General features: G+C 38.2%; 2 protein-coding genes across 2 annotated transcripts in view; both read left to right on the plus strand.

The window, feature by feature from the left end:
- The first annotated feature begins 5,847 nt into the window (after positions 1 to 5,847).
- LOC100115214 (dolichyl-diphosphooligosaccharide--protein glycosyltransferase subunit DAD1) overlaps positions 5,848 to 19,340 on the plus strand; it is a 41,168-nt gene continuing 27,675 nt past the window's right edge. The window contains exon 1 of the mRNA XM_001599553.6: positions 5,848 to 6,439. Within this exon, the coding sequence (XP_001599603.1) occupies positions 6,235 to 6,439 (205 nt within the window). The 5' untranslated portion in view covers positions 5,848 to 6,234. The remainder of the gene's footprint in view (positions 6,440 to 19,340) is intronic.
- LOC116417398 lies at positions 7,064 to 13,774 on the plus strand. The gene is made up of 4 exons (XM_031930207.2): positions 7,064 to 9,034; positions 9,125 to 9,236; positions 9,335 to 9,562; positions 9,651 to 13,774. Exon 4 carries the CDS (start codon positions 9,716 to 9,718, stop codon positions 10,619 to 10,621), a length of 906 nt encoding a protein of 301 aa, XP_031786067.1. The 5' UTR covers positions 7,064 to 9,034; positions 9,125 to 9,236; positions 9,335 to 9,562; positions 9,651 to 9,715; the 3' UTR covers positions 10,622 to 13,774.

Below are 19,340 nucleotides of genomic sequence, written 5' to 3' on the forward strand. Positions count from 1 at the left end.
TTGTTACCAGAAATATGATTTGAAAATGGGAACTACCTCCGCTGATTTCAAGGCATCCGGCCATATTGATTTATCTATACAAAGATTAAATATGCGTGTTAAGGCATTAACAATTAAAGGTGATAGTACTTTCAGAGCTTTGGAGGGAATATTATCAATTCCACCATTTTTCATTTTCATATTCTGAATAATTTGCAGTATTTCTGAGTTATTAGTTGGTTTGATAAATATTGTATTATTGTTTATGGGAGATAATTCTAATTTTTTAACCCGTGGGTTAATAATTTTGTCGCTTAAGTCTTTTTCTATTTTACAAAAAAAAGAATTCATGTAGTTGGCAATTTGTATCGGTTCTTCAATTATACGGATTTATCTATCGCTATTTTATTAATTGTTGTATCCTTTTGCGAGTTTTTTCCTATATTATTCTTAATGTGTTTCCAAAGTTGTTTAGTATTGTTACTGTTATTTGTAAAGAAATCTCTATCATGTCTAAGCTTTGCTTCATAAATCAGCTTATCTAGCCTCTTATATGGTATAAATGAATATATTTAATTACAGCCAACATTCTATAAAAGTAGTTATAGCTGCTAGTACACAGGACCGGCTTGAAAATTATGGAATAAAATAGAAATAAATTTTGAATATTAAAAAATTGTTTTCAAACTCTTTGTAATTATTTGATGACGGTATTAATTATATTAACAAAATCGAACAAAAAAATAATATTAATTAAACATTTTTTTAATTTACATTTAAGAAATAATGTTAATTGTGAGATTATAACATTTATATTCAGTACTAAAATGTAATACATAATACGATATTTACTTTTATATTAAATGATAACGATATCCCTAATCCCTAACGAAATATAAAAATAAAAACAATTAAAAAAAACGTTATGAAATGCACATGATAGCAAAAAAAAATGTCGGAATTGAGGCACGGATAACAGTAATCTTTTGTTGTCTTCAGTTTTATTTAGTTTGCTAGATACTTCAGTTGGAATTTTTTTTCAGGTGTAAAATTTTACAATTTAGAAAATAAATAAAAAAAATCAATACAACAGACAATAACTATTAATAAGTGAAGACAACAGTTTTTTCATAGTTTAAAGCAGTTTTCTTCATTTCATAATTGCTGTCATCTACGTTCACTAGTTTGTTCCAAGACTCCGTAACCATGCTGGACCGCTATGCTCAAGCTGGGGTCACCGGGCTCCGCGTTACACTCACACACGCAAAAATCCTCTCGAAGTCGCTGGACACAACACTGCACTAACACTACCGCGAGACCTTGGAAAGCTTAGCGAAGTCGCGTGTATGTTCAGCGAAGGCCGAGATCTATCTGAGCGCGCTCCTGAAGGATTCGCCCGCGCGCTCGCCCTCTCTATCTCTTTCGCGCCTATTGCCGAATTCGCACGTGTTTATTATCGCGCACGCGACTCTACGCGATTTCGTCGCGGTGCAGCGGTACTCATACCGCTATGAGTTGGCTGTGGTGCTCAACTCGTTAAGATTCCACAACGAAATAACAGATAAAAAAGAACTGAGATCAATAAAACAAAGTCAAGTTTATCATATTTAATCATAATGAAGCAACAAAATTTTTTTTTTTTAATAAAGGGCTTACTCAACTCAGAGTTAAATTATATACTGATCAATTAGGGAGAATTCTCAAGATACTTACTACGTAACTTGTTATGACCGTTTCATTGTACTTATGGTGTTTTTATGACGTTATAATAAAATACGTAAAGAGAAAATTTTAGTTGTTTACCAATAAACAAATTGAAACGGTCAGGGCAAGTTACGTAGTAAGTATCTTGAGAGTTTTTAAGTGAATACTTCTATAGGCTCGCCGGCTACACATTTTACTGGGGAGTGAATCGGCGATCTGCGACCGTCACGGCGGCGCGACAGACCGATCGTCACGAAAGCAGCGGCAGCTCTTTCCCCCCACCACGCACTCTTCGCCGCGCATGTTAGCATGCTCTCTCTAAATGTACAAGAGTGAAAAATCACTCTAATAGAGTCAAATATCACTCTTTTGGGAACATAAAACAGAGCCAGTCGGAATAGAGTGAAAAGTAACTTTCTTCAAGAGTGATTCATGTCACTCAAGTCCTTGAGTGACATGATATTTCTACTAATACTACAAACCTAACCTAAAAATTAATTATAATTAAATTTTTGAAAATTTAAAAAATAATTATTTTTACTATTATTATTTTAGATTCATTATTTAATTTATTGTTCGTATTATTATTAATTTATTATTCATGCATTTATATTATTATTACTTAATGTATTGATTTAGTATAGAGAATTAAGGAAATTAAAATTTTTTGACGGCGACGGGATTTGAACCTGGACCCCCAGCTTGACAGTCGAGTACACTAACCACTCATCCAAACAGAACTCATGTGTACACAGACTTTCGGATCGAATATATCAACTACTTTAGATATTAACTAAAGTTAATAATATATGAACAATAATTAATAAATAAAATCAGCAATACTTGCATAATGTAACTAAACATCTGATTATTAGATAAGTCAATTTATACCTTTTAAATTTGCATTATTTTCCGTGCGACATCACTCCAGCATCGAGTGATTCAGAGCAGGAAAATTTTATCACTTGATTACTTTGAGTCATTTTTACGACTCTATAGCTAGAGTCATAGAAAATCACTCTATAAGAGTGATTTGGATCATTTTATGACTCAAACTCGAGTAATCTTACTGATCACTTCTTTTTAGAGTGAAAAAATCACTCTTGGAAATTTAGAGAGCTCGCACAGTTCAGCTCTTTCCTTACATATCAGCCGCACTTATTTACACACGCTGCAAGCAACTATCGGATTTTCTCGGATTTTGGACGCGCTAATATAGCAGTACCTTTTCATGGTACTTCAATTTTTTTGCGTCAACTTGACGACGTGACTTTAATATGCGCAAAACGTTTGCAGGTAAACATTATTGACTTATTGCGGTAAACATTATCACTGTATGACACGCCCTGGCGTAAACCTCGATTTACCGCACGTTGGTGCAAAAATGCACTGTCTAAATTTCGGATTACGCCCGTTATGTCATAAAATATGGTACAATACTATTATTCTTATTATATTTTCTTTATTCGTATTATATTTTGCCTATCCTAAATTTACTAGTTGATCAATGATTACTTCACCTAAGATTTTTTAACTCTCTGTCAAAGTTGCGATTAAGTTGAAAAAATAAGAAAATCGCGCCGATTTACGCATCAAAATTACTAAATCGAAAAATTATAAAAATTTATCAAAAAAGTCACAATTAATGTATCCTTGTAGATTAGTACTTTGCACTCAACAAAGACGAATTTGAATTTGCGTCGAAGACTAATTTATTTTAGATTTGCCGCTGTTATTTTAGTTTTGATCGTGTGATAAATGACGTGGTAGATTCCTTGAATTGTTACGTGATAAACCCCGTAAATATTTGGTTAAATATTCACGTCAAATAATCACGTAATGAATCTCGTGACATTTCAAGTGATCTATCACGTAATTTTTCTCGCCAGAGAGGCCTTAAGGGGACACACCACCTTTGAAATTAAAATCAAAATTTTTCATTAAAAATGTATACATACTTATTTATTTATTTATTTATTTATTCATTCAACGGACAAACTTGTCCTTTGTACACGACCCGAAGGTCAAATACAAAAATTATAAAAACCAATGTAAACGCAGAAAAAAGAAAGTACGTACAATAATAAAAGACTAAGCAGGATAATGACTAAACTACTATGTGGTGACCAGCGATCGAAGACTAGCTTTGAACGACATAAGAGAGACAATAGTGGTACTCCGTTTCGGCAGGAGGTTCCACGCGCAACGCAGACGGGGCAGTGTGGAGAAGAAACCGAAGTTCGAGTGGCAAAGGTTCTCCTGGAGAACTCTATGATTACGTAAATTATAATTAAGCTGTCTGAGTGAGAAGAGTCCAACGAAGGAATTACAAATAAGTTTATGCAACAGTTTAAAAGCCAGTAAACCGTCGTGGTACCGATGAACGGAGGCAATGGTCGGAATGTCGTAAGACGATGCAATCGGCGTGTATTCGTGATCAACAGGTGCCATGGGCTGACCGGATTTAAAAGCTAGATATCGAAGAAATTTATGTTGGACCTTTTCCAGAGAATATGAAGCCACCTGAGTGAAAGGTGACCATATTTGTGAACAGTACATGAAATGTGGCATTACCAAGGTTTTATACAAATAGATAATCGCTGACAGGTCAGAGAAGTCAGTCGTGGTACGCTTCACAAAGCCGATCAGTCCACTGCACCTGGAGATCACTGTTTCAATGTGATGTGAGAAGGTCATGTGAGAGTCGAAGAAGACTCCCAAGTCCCTGACAACATCAACGCGGTCGATGTCAGAGCCACCAAGCGAGTAAGAAGTCTGTACAGCCGATCTACCCTTGAAAAATGAAATTGAAAAATAAAAAAGAAAAAGTTTTATAAGAATATTACTGATTTTTTTTATCAATTTTTGATTAATTTTAACATAACTATTATATAACTTTTTTTCTATGAAATTTAAACCAAATCCCCTCATTCATACCATAACTAATGTACTTGTAAACAATATCCTAGAGTTTGAGCTCATTTGGGCCATACGTTCCTTTGGAATTTTACGGTAAGTGAATTATGGACTCCCTATTTTACGTAGGTATTATAGAGGTATATAGAAGGTCTAAAACCATCAAAATAAAGGTAATTATGTCTAAGAATAGTAATCAAAATTTGTTTCATTTATATAAGTATTTATAAATTTTTAATAAAAATTTTTTATTGTAATTTCAAGGGTGGTGTGCCCCTTTAAAGTTTGGGCGTATAACGAGCGATCCCTAAGTATGCTGGGCCCGCGCAAAACGTACGTTTTTGTCGATAGCAGCTGATTGCTTCTTACGATTCTTTTTACAATAAATTCTGTTCCTTTCACATAGAACAGATAAATAGTTTCCAATATGTGTTTTTGCATAGTTCATGTCCATATTCCATACCGAATACATCGTTTTAATTTCAAATTCGTCAAGAGAAAGTTGCAATGAAAAGAAAAAGGTATAGCTGTATTAAATGTACTAATCTTGTTATTAGATTTAATAAGTCTTTGTAAGAAAGTAAAGGGCAATAAGATTAGAAGGTAGTGGGTGAAGCCACCTCTATTCAAAATTCTCACGTGAGATCTCACGCCAAAATCTCATCTAACCAATTGTTTGTTAATACGCGTTTCATACCATTCTCAGTCGATTGGTGACTTTTTGAAAAATTCAACCCTCTTACCTGAGATCTCACGTGAGATTTTTCAATAGGGACATTTGCAGGCTACATTAAGAGATAAATACAGCGGACACAATCACTTATTTACTTACTTTGTTAAAAGTTTTTTTTTTTTGAGATTATTAACGGTGTATTTCATGAAGTTTAATTTTGAGCACGTTTTGGAGCAACGGATCAATGCACCAGAGACCATAGACTACAAAATAATATATATTGATACTACGTTTCTGTTCTATGCGGAACGAAAACATATGGAACAACACAATGGATCCACGCGGACCGGCGGAACTCGCAGAACAAGGGAACAGAAACGTATTGTAGAAAGGCTCTAGCCCGAGCTGTTCCTCGTCGTTCCTCGCTGTTCCTCACTGTTTTATGTTCTTATGGTTTTCTAGTATTCTTTTCTGAAGTGTCCAAGCCTTAAGTGTCCAGGCCTGATCAGCTCCTGTACCTCGTATATATATATATATATATATATATATATATATATATATACTAATCATGATTATTTTGTATCTATATCAGTTCCTGTCCTCTGTTCCTTTTAGCGTGGGACGGGCCTTATTTTTCATTAAATTCAAAAACGTGGCAAGACTCAAGAGTGGCTGTATAGTATCAAGACAACAATTTATAAATCATAACAATGAAGAGTTAAGTACATGACTTAATGCCGATAAGTTTTTCTTCTTTCCTGGATAAATCTTAAAAAAGAATATAAGAAAGAAAATTTGTGATAAATAAATAAATCACATTTAAAAGAATAAGCAAAAGTATATGAAGAGAACAGAAAAGAAAATACTACTACACACGTAGTACTATAAATAGGATTGCAGCATTTTTTTTTACTATACAATATAACAATATATAAATAAAAAATATATATTTTTATTTAAATATGGGTGCGTTAGCTGTTGTCAGCAAATTTAGGCAAGAGTATATGAAATCAGTGCCAACAAAAATTAAAATTATAGATTCATACTTATTATATATTTTTATTACTGGTGTGTATCAATTCATATACTGTGGTTTAGTTGGCACATTTCCATTCAATAGTTTTCTCAGTGGATTTGTTTCTAGTGTTTCATGTTTTGTTTTAGCAGGTAAGATTTATTAAATTAACATATTTAAATATTTTATGTAAGATATTCTATGAGATCTCACCTAAGATCTCTTGTAAGATTTTTCAAACTGTAAAATAAAATAGTCAGAATCAAAACATTCTCCACTTTTTATTGACACCAAAAAAACTGTGCAAAATGAAACCCTACACAAACATATTTTTTGACACGAAAAAATTCTACCCAGATATTCTTTACACAATTTTTTTATTATATTATTATACTGCAAAATTCTCTACACAATCACATAACCTATTGTTATAACAATTATCTAACAATGAGTTATACGCTTGTGTAGAGTATCGTAGTGTAGTAAAGTAATAAAAAATAGATGTAGAGAATATCAGTACTTAAAATATCTGTGTAGAATTTTTTTGTATAGGAAAATATGTTTGTATAGGGTATTTGTGTAAACAGTTTGTTTGGTGTCTTGTTATCAAGGATTATTTCAATTCTTTGGAACAATTGGAAATTAAAACACATTAAAATGTCTAAAACCAATTGAAAATTATTCAAATGGAGCAAAATTATCGATTCAAACGGATTAATTAATCAATTTTGATCAATCAATTGAATCAACATTTGTGCTTCATTTTAATATTTTGATCTGTTTTAATTTGATATTTAACCTTTTTTGTGAGTTTTAAAGTATGAAAAAATTGAATTTAATTTTCTATACACCCCTTAAAAAGTATAGCACTATATTTTCTTTTACGGTGTGTCTATTAGCACAAGAATCATGTAAGTTACATGGATATACGTGGACTCAAGAGTACTTCACGTGGATATACCCAACAATTGTCCAATACCCTTATATACACGTAAAATCATATAACAACGTGAAAATCAATTAATTTAAATATCCATAGAACCCGGTACTAGCGCACTGGCTTATAGAAACGTAAAAGCTTAAAGGCCCGTATATACAGGCATGTAAGATCAGTACTTAGAGGCCCGTAATATTTCATAAACACGTAACATGTTTTTTGAATAGAGGCCCTAAAGTCAAGTAAAAGTAAGAGACACGTAACAGGTGAAAGGGTTTATAGGAACACGTAAAAAGTAAAAACACGTAAAAAGCGACCTTTCCCAGCTTACGGGCTTGCAATTACGTAATAAGTTAAAGGCTCGTAAAAGCGGCTGGGGCTGCAAGCTTAAAGCCACGCAATGGGCTTAGAGACAGGTAAAAAGTAAAAACACGTAATAACTCGCTTATTACGTGTTTTTTAATCACGTAACAATTAGCCGATAAAAGGACGCAAAGGTCTTATAAAAGACACGTAAAAAATCAAAATTAAAAATACTAAAATTAAAAAACTGAGAATAGGAAAATAATTGTTTTTATAAATATTTGAACCCATGTTTATCCGCTGCGAATTTGCGAAGTAGCCGCGATGAAAACTGGACTCATATATGCGTATATATTTATATGTATGTACATACATAGAAAAGAGGCTGTTTTGTCAGCATAAGTCCTGATTTCCTTGTTTATATGCACATACATATAAGCTGTTTTCTTAAAAGCAGTATAACGTGCAAGTATGAAGCTAACCTTATTGAAAACATAAACCATAAGGTTCTAATGTGTCTGCTTCTTTCATGTTTACAGTTTTATTACCTTTACTTTTTTTTTCTCTTTTAATAATTAAGAATTAATAAAGTTGTTTAAACAAATTAATTTGCAAATCTGAGGTCAGATTCGTAATCAACAACCCCAACAATCCTTTATAATTCATAGGTTGATGCATAATTAAAATATTTTACAATTCCAGTACATAGTGTAAAAGGGGCTTTATTGTTTTATTACATTTATATTGTTGTTTAAACGTTTTGATTATTCTAATTATGTCTACATAATTTATACTTTTCATATGTTTATTATTCAACTGTTTTCAACCGCCTGTAATGCTAAAATTGAAATTTTTTACGATTTCAATAATGCAATTCGGGTAAAAGTATGTAAAATGTTCAATGAATGTTTATAACTGTTATTAAAGTTAAAAATCATTATTTCAGGAACTTTTATTCTTTTAGTACCTAATTAGTTGCCCGATATTCAATATTTAATTACAGCAATTTATTTTTTCGATGTTTAAACTATACTGTGCCTTGTTTATTATACCTGTTTTATACGTATACTATACGTATAGTATACTTACGCAAGGTGGATTAACAGCCCTGGTGTGTTGTTTAGTAAGTGGCGCCACGTATGGGTGAAGGTGAAGGCGAAAGTGAACGGCTGTAGCGTGGAGTGCCGATTTCTTTAATGATGAACAACGGTATGTATAAAAAATCTATAAAATATATTTGAATATGATATCTAAAAATAAAAATTTCGTAGGTACTAAACGTTTAAAAAAAGGAGCTAGTAGTGATATTGCAATAGAAGAGTTTATAAGAAAATACTGTGATGACCGTAAACAAATGTTTGTCAAAAGCCGAACACAAACATTGTCAACCGCTAATGTAAAATACAAAAATGTTGTAAATGAAGGATGTACTTATTACTTCATTGAATACAATTGTAAATATGGGCCAGAAAGACCTTCAACGTCATCAAAACAGGAGAGAGTCCAGGTCAAAACTTAAATTATAATTTTTACAAAATTGTATAAATTATTATTGTCATTGAATTCAAAATTGATGAAAATACATTTTATTTAACAGCACTTTTAAAAGAAACTGTAAAGCATTTATAAAATTTCAAATATCAAGAGATACAAAATCATATATAATTTTGGATTTTAATGAACAACAGAATAATCATGATGGACTTGAAGTAGGAATTTATTTACTACTATATATATAATGTTCAAAGTTATAAATCATATCCATTATTTGCAATTATAATACTGATATATCATATACTTATTTTAGAAATTGTATGGCACTTGCCAGAAAAAAGACGTTTGAACGAGGAAGAAAAAATAGATGTCTCCAGGCTATTGTCTTTGGGTTGTAATCCTGCAAGATTACAACTACGACTTAGAGAGACAATAAAAAAGGAAGTACGAAGAAAATATCTACTTAATTTAGTGGCATCTACTAAGTGCAAGGATGGAGATAATATTCATAATGTGATTGAATTATTGCGAACAGATTATGGTAACTTTTAATAATTTAAATTATTACAATATTGACAGTTTATTTGCTTATAATATTCGATAATCTTTATTTTATTAAATGTACACAGGAGCAACTCCGAGAGTACTTCAGGAAAGTGAAATATTTGTAGCCCTTTATTTTTCGATTGAACATATGAGGTTGAATGTACAAAAATATGGACAAATAGTTTTTATGGATTGTACGTACAAAATCTTTAAAGCACAATACTCTCTCATGCTTTTTGTCATTGAAGATGGTGAAGGCCGTAGTCAAGTAGTAGATATTGTTATAATTATTAATGAAACAAAACCTGTACTAAAATGGGCAATTGAAAGTTTTAAAAATGATAACGAGATGTCCTACAAAGATATTCAAAAAATTCTAAAAATAAAGATACAGTCACCGCATACAACACCTTTGGATAAATGTAAAAGAAAATATGAAGCAATTTTAACACATTATGCTTTTGAAAAATTATCACAACAATTAGATTTATGCAATTACGTAACTCTTCATAAATCTTTTGATAGCTTTCATTATACAGTTAATCAAAATGGTGAAATATTAAACGTAACATCGTCACAATGTACATATCTTGACCAATGGTGTATGCAATTACCATGTTGGCATGTATTTGCTGTCAGAAAACTGTTGGATATGGATCTTTTTTCTCAAGATTTATGTAATGAACGTTGGAAAAAATTGCAGGATATTCTACCACCAACTTCTGCACAAAATAAAAACAATGAAGCTTCTGTTACAATTTCTAAAGTTAGGTCCAGTAAAAACAAGACAATTGGTAATGCAAGAAGAAAACTCAAAATAGTGACAGACGAATTAGTTTCTCTAGCATCAGAACAGTCAGAAGACAAATTCCAAAGTCGACTGAATTTATTGTATAATTTGAGAGATTTCTGGAAAGCAAATAAAACAGTCAAATTAGCTGTCTCGGAAGTAAAAAAAAACATATCAACAGATTTAGAAGATGATGAACAAAGAGATCAGTTAAATAAGTCTTTAAGTTTATTAAATATTTCTGAATACAAACTCGAATTCTGATACTGATGCAGATCCAAAAACATGTACACAAGAAATTAAATCTCAAAAAAGTGCTAAAGTAATTGATAAAGTTAGTGGTGCTTTGTCAACTACAGTTAAAATGGGCTCACGAAAAAAAGAACTAAAAAGAAGTAACTGAGTTCACAAATTTGTCGGACAATAGTAAATTAAATAAAATTCTTGAATGGCTACGTTTTTTTAATTTTTACGTGTCCCTATAAGCCCTTTGCGTGCCTCTAAGCCTACAGGCCGAGCCGCTTTTGCGTGTCTTTAACTTTTTACGTGGCTGCAAGCCCGTAAGCTGGGAAAGGTGGCTTTTTACGTATTTTTACTTTTTACCTGTCTCTAAGCCCATTACGTGGCTTTAAGCTTGCTGGCCCAGCCGCTTTCACGTGTCTTTAACTTATTACGTGGCTGCAAGCCCGCAAGCTGCGAAAGGCGGCTTTTTACGTGTCCCTATAAGCCCATTCACCTCTTTCATGTCTCTTACTTTTACTTGACTTTGGGGCCTCTCCAAAAAACATGTTACGTGTTTATAAAATATTACGGGCCTCTAAGTACTGAACTTACGTGCCTGTATACATCGGCCTTTAAGCTTTTACGTTTCTATAAGCCAGTGTGCCAGTACCGGGTTATACAGATATTTAAATTAATTGATTTTCACGTTGTTATAAGATTTTACATGTATATTAGAGTACTGGAAAATTTACGTGTCTCTAGCATTGCAGGAAAATTGTGGGTTATATCCCCGTGAAGTACTCTTATATCCACGTATATCCACGTAATTTAAGTGATGCAAAGCAACATATGCTATATTGCATGCCCATGTGATTGGGAACTAAGACAATTGGGAACTAAGAATGAGGCTATTTGACACAATGGTGAAAAGTGTAATGGAATACGGGGCAGAGGTGTGGAGATGAAAGAGGAAAGAGGAACTGGAGAAGATTCAGAAAAGATATATGAAATGGATAATGAAACTGAACAGAACTACGCCGGAGCATGTACTACACCTAGAGACTAAGAGATACAAGCTAGCAACAAGGACAAGGAGAAGAGCAATAAAATACGAGGTGAAACTAAGTAAAGCAAGGTTCCTTGTGGAAAGAATGCTAGAAACAACTAGAAAAAGAGGAGGACAAAAAGATTGGAAAAGGAAAAAACTGAAGTCATAAAGAAGAGGAGCTAAATAAAAGAGGATGGGGACTATCTGAATACTACAGAAGAATGAGAGCAGGAGAGCAGGTTTGGTCGGAGCTGGAAGGGACAGAAAAGGACATACAATGGCAGAATTGGGAAAGCAAAATGAGAGAGTCAAGACAAGCGAGAGATATAAAAGAATTAATAAAACCACAGGAAGAGACTCCAGAATATCTGAGGAGAGTAGGTAATACAGGGAAAAAAGGGCTAGCGATGACGACAAGATTTAGAATGGGAAATGAAGCAAGAGGATATAAATACTGGCTGAAAGAGGAGGAAAGAATATTCAGGTTATGTAAAGAAGAGGCAGAGACTTATGAACACATATTTTTGAGATGCAGCAAATCAGGTGACAGCCAGAATAATTGGAAAATATTTTAAATGGGGAAAGAAAAAATTTGGCGAAGCTATTCAGAGTAATATGGCTAAGAAAAAAAAATAGAAGATAGAGGAAAGCTAAAAGAAAACCCCGGTGCAAAGAAAGAAAAGAGCAAACGATAGAACGCAAAGCGCAATAGAATAGAAATGGTAGCAATAGAGAAGAGGAGAAGATATAACAGATAGGGGAAGATAGAAAGAACCAGACGAAGTAACCAAATAGAGTGCAGGGACATTTAGTGAGCAGGGAAGATGAGTGGAACGGGAGGAACAGTGGAAAAAACAAAAGTTACCAGATTCAGACAAGAATATGGTACAGGCGGAGATGGGATAGTGGACGAGGAATGAGAAACGTAGCAGCACAGAAAAGAAAACACATGGTGAGACTCAGAAAGAAAGAGGTTAGTAAAGATAAAACAAGTAGAAAAAGGATAAGATGTACGGTGACAAGAAAAAGGAATGAGAGATGAGAGAGGAGGTGGAAGGTTAGAAAATAAAGGCGAGGTTCGAGAGAGAGAAAAGAGAAGCCCTGGAAATGAAAATGGAAGATGTGAGAGAGGATGTGGAAATTTTAAAGAGAAAGATGAAAAACATGCAGAAAGAGATAGATGAGATGAAGGATGGCCGCGCAGATAAGAATAACAGAGTGGAGGTGATAAAGAAGAGGCAGGAATTAAGAAGAGAGAGAAGAGGGTTTGAAAGAGGAGAAGAAAGAATTTTGAGAGAGAAAAGTACTGACGCGTCCAGCTATAGCCACAGGAGAGGGGACAACAGATGCAAGGTACGGGAGAGAGGATTAATCATCCACTTAAACAACTGGACAGGGAATATTCAATTTAAGACTGGCTAGAGGACATTATTGAGGGAGTAGAGTGGGAAATGGAAGACGAGGACGGAAGATACAAAGAAAATTATTTTTAAGAAGAAAGAAGATATGGAAGCTATTTGGGAGAGAAGGGCAGAATTTAAAGAAGGAGGCAAGATCAGGTTAGAGCAGTGGCTGTCATTCAACGAGAGAAGTGCCAAAGCACTGATTATGAGGGAGAAGAGGAGAAGGGAAGTGGATGAGGACGAGGAGGGCGAGGTATCACATAAGAAGGAATGAGTAGCCGAAATCGAGGCAGAGGCGTACATATGGGACGAGAAGAAGGAGAGAGTAATAAAGAAGAGAAAAGGGATAGAAAAAGGTGATGAGGGACGTTACAAGATCTGGAGGTCGGGAGAATCAGAGGAAGAGGACGAAGAGTAAAAAAACGAGGGTGTAGAGAAAATAGAAGAGAGAAGAGAGAATGTAAATAGCATACCCACATAAAGAGATAGCAGTAGATCACTCACATACACGCATACACACACACGCACTCCGACAGACACGCACACACGTAAAATCACATACACACATACACACGCACACAGAGACATGAAAACAGGAGTAGCAGGAGTGATCACACGCACGCACACACAGTCAAACAGTAACATGACCTACAGAGCAACATGACATGACACGACACAATAGGGTAGAGAGAGAGAGAGAGAGAGAGAGAGAGAGAGAGAGAGAGAGAGAGAGAGAGAGAGAGAGAGAGAACAAAAAAAATGTAAATAACGAATGCATTAAAATTGTAAATACTAACCAAGTGATACAATAAAGAATTATTATTATTATTATTATTATTATTGAATATACTATATTCTACACTACGCCTAGCCTAAATTTAAAAAGCCTTATATTATATGTCATACTTGCTTGAATCAACTATTTTCACTCAAACTCGCTATATATACTGAATATGCGATATTCTGCACAACGCCTATACTACATTTTCAAAATAACCTTATATTACACATACTTGCTCATACTTGCTTGAACTAACTTTTTTGACTTAAACTCTACACCATGTCTAGACTAAATTTTTAGAATGTTTTTACCCTACATCCTTTTACCTTTTTTTCTGACTAAACCTTCTCTTTCTTCTGTCTTCGTGAATCTTGTAATCCTGTTACTTTCTTATCACTCCTTTTTTTATAAAGCACATGCATCATTACAATATATTATTGCACAGCCCGTATCTTGTAAGCCTGTGAACGGTAGAGGCTTGTCTTTGTCAACCACTACTTTGTCTTGACTTATACAAAATATGTGTTGCCCTGCTATGGCTGACAGCAGCATGACACTTATATTGCTTTTCTCACTATATATATATATATATATATATATATATATATATATATATATATAATTAGGCGCTATAGTTAAAGGACGAGGCACAGGAATAGGCGACGCGAATGAACAACTCTCCGAATAGAATAACGTAAAACACTCTGAAGACTTTATTGCTTAATATCACAGTAGCTTGAGCAAGCGTGTGCTCTACTCGGCGGCCGAACCCATAATGGCGATCGGGGGCGCGCTCCCCACTCGCCACGGCGTGGCGTCGGTCGGAAACCGTTATGTCGCTAACTTCGACACTAACCTCGCCAGTCGAAGTCGGGTCTCGGGCACAGCGTCCGCTTACGCTGGCGGCGCTGCTGTCCAGCGCGTGTCGCCACATCTACTTCCCCGCCAGTGCCGGACGTGTCCTGCGTCCGGAACATACAGTCTTCCTGGGCCTGTTAAGGTATGGGGCGGCGAGGAAGGGCGGCGGCGACGATGTAGGAGGCGCCGGGACAGGTGACGACGCAGCTGGCTGTGGCTGGGCGGATGGCGTAGGCGCTGGGTGCGCCTGCGTGGATGGCCCTGCTTTGGAAGCTGCTGGTGAACCCTCTGTGGATAGCCCTGCTTCGGGCGCTGCTGTTGGGGATGCCTGCGCCGATGGCGCTGCTGATGGTGTTGCCTGCGCAGGGAGCGTGGCGTTACTGGGCGGCTGGTCGGCTACCTCCAAGTACGTCGGCTTGAGGGAGCTGGTTGACAGGGTTGTGGCCTTGCCGTTAACCTTGACCACATATCGCTGGTCGTCGATGCGTCGGAGCACCCTGTGCAGCCCCGTATAGGGCGGCTGCAACGTCAAGCGGACCTTGTCGACCCTTCTGAAGACGTGCGTGCAGGTGCGCGAGTCGGTGTGGAAGAAAGGCGTGCGAGGCGGCAGATGTCTCGACCCTGGGGCTGCCTGCAGCCTGTTGAGTGCGCAGCTTGGCGACGAAGGCCGGCGCGTTGACGTCTGGGTGACTAGCTGAAATAAAGAAATCTCCTGGAACTCGAAGGGTGGTGCCAAAGAGCATCTTGGCCGGAGATGCCTGTAGGTCTTCCTTATACGTTGTTCTGAGGCCCAGCAGGACGGCTGGGAGGGCTTGCGACCACGGTGTTGGGTCGCAGCACATGAGGGCGGCCTTGGTAGAGGGATGGCGTGCGGCCACCTGGAGAACCTGTCGACAATGGTGAGGCAGTACTGTAGACCCGAGTATGATGGTAACTTGATAAGGTCCAGGTGCAGGTGGTTGAATCGCGCATCCGGGGCCGTGAAGTCTCAGAGAGCAGCTCGATTGTACCGATGGACCTTGGCGTGCTGGCATGGCACGCAAGCACGCGCCCAGCGTGCGATCTCCTTCGCATCCGTGGCCAGAAATACTTCTGGGTGATAGTCCTGGTGGTGGAACGGACACCTGGATGAGAGAGGCCGTGAAGTGCCTCGAAGACGGTTTTCCTCAGCTCCTTGGGGATGTACGGTCGTATGACATTTTCATCCACTGCACATTACAGCGAGGAGCCCTCGATGTTGAAAGGTTGCAGCTTTCCGTCTCCGACGTCGAATAAGTGCGGCAGGACCGAATCGCTTGCTTGCTGCTGAGCAAAGGTGGTGAGGTCCAGGCATGCCGGCATTTTGATGGCTTCTACTAGCGAAAGGGCGTCTGCGGCAGTGTTATCAAGGCTCTTAGTGGAGTGATAGCGGCTTGTGATCAGTTAGTAACGTGAATGGGCGCCCCTCGAGGATGCTGTTGAAGTGCTTTACCGAGGCGAATGCAGCGAGAAGCTCCCTGTCGTAGGTGCTGTAGCGCCTCTCGGTGTCCGAGAGCTCTCTGGAGAAGAAGCCCAGCGGTCTCCAGATGTCGTCATGGTCATGCTGCTCCAGGGCTGCACCGATGGCGACGTCAGAGGCGTCAGTGTAGAGCCGTAAACAAGCGTCGTGCCGCAGAAACGTAGTAGTGACGGCGTCAGCGAGCGCCTGTTTGGTCTTCTTGAATGCGTCTAGAGCTTCGTTTGTCCAGGTGAGAGGCGACGGTTTCTTGCGCTGCGTCAAGAGCTCCAGCAGATCGTTCAGGGGTGCGAGTAGGCGTGCAGCTCCAGGGATGCAGCGCCTGTAAAGTAATTCACTAGTCCCAGGAAGCGGCGAAGTTGTGATGCATCAGCCGATGGTGGCCTACAGCCGTCTTTGGAGATGCGGTATCCAAGATATGTTACTTCGTTCTTGGCCAACGTGCATTTTTCCTGGTTGATCCTGATGTGGGCCTTGCGTAACGTGGCAAAGAGAGTTTTGAGGTGTTTCAAATGTTGCTCTCTGCCCCAGCAGGCAACGACTATGTCGTCCAGATACGCCCGTGCGAAAGGCAGATCGCGCAGAAGATGATCCATTGCGCGTTGTAGTGATTGAGCAGCGTTGCGAAGTCCCATCGAAGATCGGGTAAACTCGAAGAGTCCAAACGGCGTGATTCTCAGGTGCAACCGGAACTTGGTAAAAAGCTTTCTTTAAATCTATAACCGAGAAGGTGTAGCCATGGAGTTGAAGATCCTCTATAATCAGCAATGGGTATCTATCTGGAACCGTGCGACTATTGAGCTGGCGATAATCGCCAGTGATGCGATACGAACCATTGTCTTTCTTGACTAGCCGGACGATGCCCATTTCTAAAAGTATGCGGAATTCGGCGCGCGCTGCTTCAAGACGCTCGCTGTGGTGTTGGATTGGACGTGATGCAGCTGGAGGTCCGGTCGACACTATGTGATGGAGAGCGGAGAGGTCTGGCATCGAGAAGTGGTGCTGCCTGGAGTAGCTAGGTCTTGGTAGTCTCTCAACAGGTCAGCGAACACTCCCTCTGCGACGTCAGCAGATATATTGACTGCGACTGAAAACATTGAAGTGGGCTGCACCGTGCCGGCTGTGTGGTGCGTATGGTCAGCGCCGAGGAGCTGTCTGCGTTGGAGGTCGACAGTGAGGCCAAAATGGGCCAGAAAATCCGCGCCGATGATGGGGTTGTTGACGTTTGCGACTATGAACTTCCACTCTAGCGGTTTGGACAGAGCGAGGTCGAAAAATGTGCGTGGAAACAGGGAAACCGCCGAGCCTGTGTCTGATCTGGAAGCGGCGTTCTGTTGCTGCGCCAACCGTCTCGGCTTGCGGGGGCGGGGGCGCGTTCAGTTTCCCTGACCCGAAGGAGCAGGGCTGCTTGCACTGGGTGGCCTCCTGACCAAATCTGCGATGATACCAGCACCAGCTGGTGTTGGAAGATGCTGGTGTGGCTGAGGCAGCTGCACTGAAAAAAAAACAGCCATTTTAACTGAACTCGCACCAGTAATCCGTCATTGTACGAAAACTCGCCAAAATTATCGTAGAGTTCAGCAGTTTTAAAGAATCAGTTCGGTCGTTTCTGCTGGTGTCCCGCGTAAGTGAACAATTTTACGAGTCGCAACTCGCCAAAATTACCAGTGGCACACCGTTGTTCTTACTGAACAGTCATTACAGTGGCAGAACGGTTAAAACTACCGAACTTTACAGAAGAAACGACTGTGTTTTTTTTTCAGTATAGACGGGCTGGACGGGAGCGTGAACGCGAGCGCGCTCGACCTTAGCTGTTGCTGTTGCTGTTGGAACTGCCGTTGTTGTTTACTGCGTTAACAAAGGTCTCGAGCAGCTTGCTCTGCCTCTGCGCGTTGGTCAGGAGATGCGTCAATATAGCCTGCAGCGTAGACATGTCGAATTCTGGCTGAGGCGATGCCGTGCCTGAGGAAACGGCAGTCGAGGACGGTGTTGGTTGACAAGCTGCGACAGCGTGGACTTGCGGACCATGGCGAGGTTGGCCAGGTGTGCCAATTCGTCGAGTGAGGTGGCTGGCAGCACCCGGCACAGACGACTGGAGTGAGGTGGCAGGAAGTCCAGCATTTTACCTTCATGGCCTCGTCGGAGATGGCGTTGTTGGCCAGGCGCCTCTATGGCAAAGCAGCTGCGATGATCTGCGATCGTCAAGGCGCACCTCGTTCAGCACCTGGTGTAGCTGGGTGTCAGCGGAGATGGGCAGGCACTGCAGCACTGCGACTCGGAGGGCCCAGTAGCGGTTGGTGGCTGGTGGGTGCAGAATGATGTCTGACAGCTCCTGGGTGATGTCCTGCGGGAGGCGAGCCACATATATACATTTAATATTTGCATGTTACTTAAAATCTTGAAATAGTGAACTTTTTATTATACTCTTGCGTCCACTAAACACTTACATACATGTGTAGATGTGTATAACATACATATACAACTACCGCATATAAACACAAAGTCCAAAACAATAAATCTTTAATCTTGCTTGCTCTAACAAGGAAAGGTACCCAACCCGAACTCACCGATTTTGATGATTTTCATATATGTTGTAGAACATAAAAAAATAAGAGACACGTATTTTTTTTATCGGCTAATTTTCACTTTTAAGGGGTAAAAACCTCCCCTAAAGTTAACCCCCAAAAAGCGTTTTTTTTAAATATCTCGGCTTAAAATTAATATTTTTCAATGAAACAAATTGGAGGTTATTTCTTACAAAAAGAGCAAGTATTTCATGGTGATTTGAAGAGTAAGAGTAGCATCCCCTATTTTTTAGGGGTTGAAAACATATTTTTTGGCATAATTTTATAATAAAAATGTTTAAACCGACTAAAAAAAATTGGAAAAAATGTTTAAACATCCTTAATAACAAAATTTAGTTGACGTCTTTCGGTGTTTTCATAAATATTACCCCTAAGGGGGTAAACCACCCCTAACACAAAATAACTGTAAATATGTAATTCAATACATAATATTTCGTAGAAAGTTTGTATATAGAGGTTTTCGAGGTCGCTGATTACAAATCTGTTATCAGATTTTGAAAATTCAAAATGGCGGAACCAATAGGACGGAAATATCGAAAAAAAATTTTATATAATAAAAAAGTTTTAAACGACTAAAAAAATTGGAAAAAA

Source organism: Nasonia vitripennis (assembly GCF_009193385.2).
Source record: "Nasonia vitripennis strain AsymCx chromosome 4 unlocalized genomic scaffold, Nvit_psr_1.1 chr4_random0010, whole genome shotgun sequence".
Classification (NCBI taxonomy): Eukaryota; Metazoa; Arthropoda; class Insecta; order Hymenoptera; family Pteromalidae; genus Nasonia; species Nasonia vitripennis.

Excerpts from the sequence above, each read along its gene's own strand:
- LOC116417398 (XM_031930207.2), top strand. The coding sequence starts at position 9,716 with ATGAGGTTGAATGTACAAAAATATGGACAAATAGTTTTTATGGATTGT.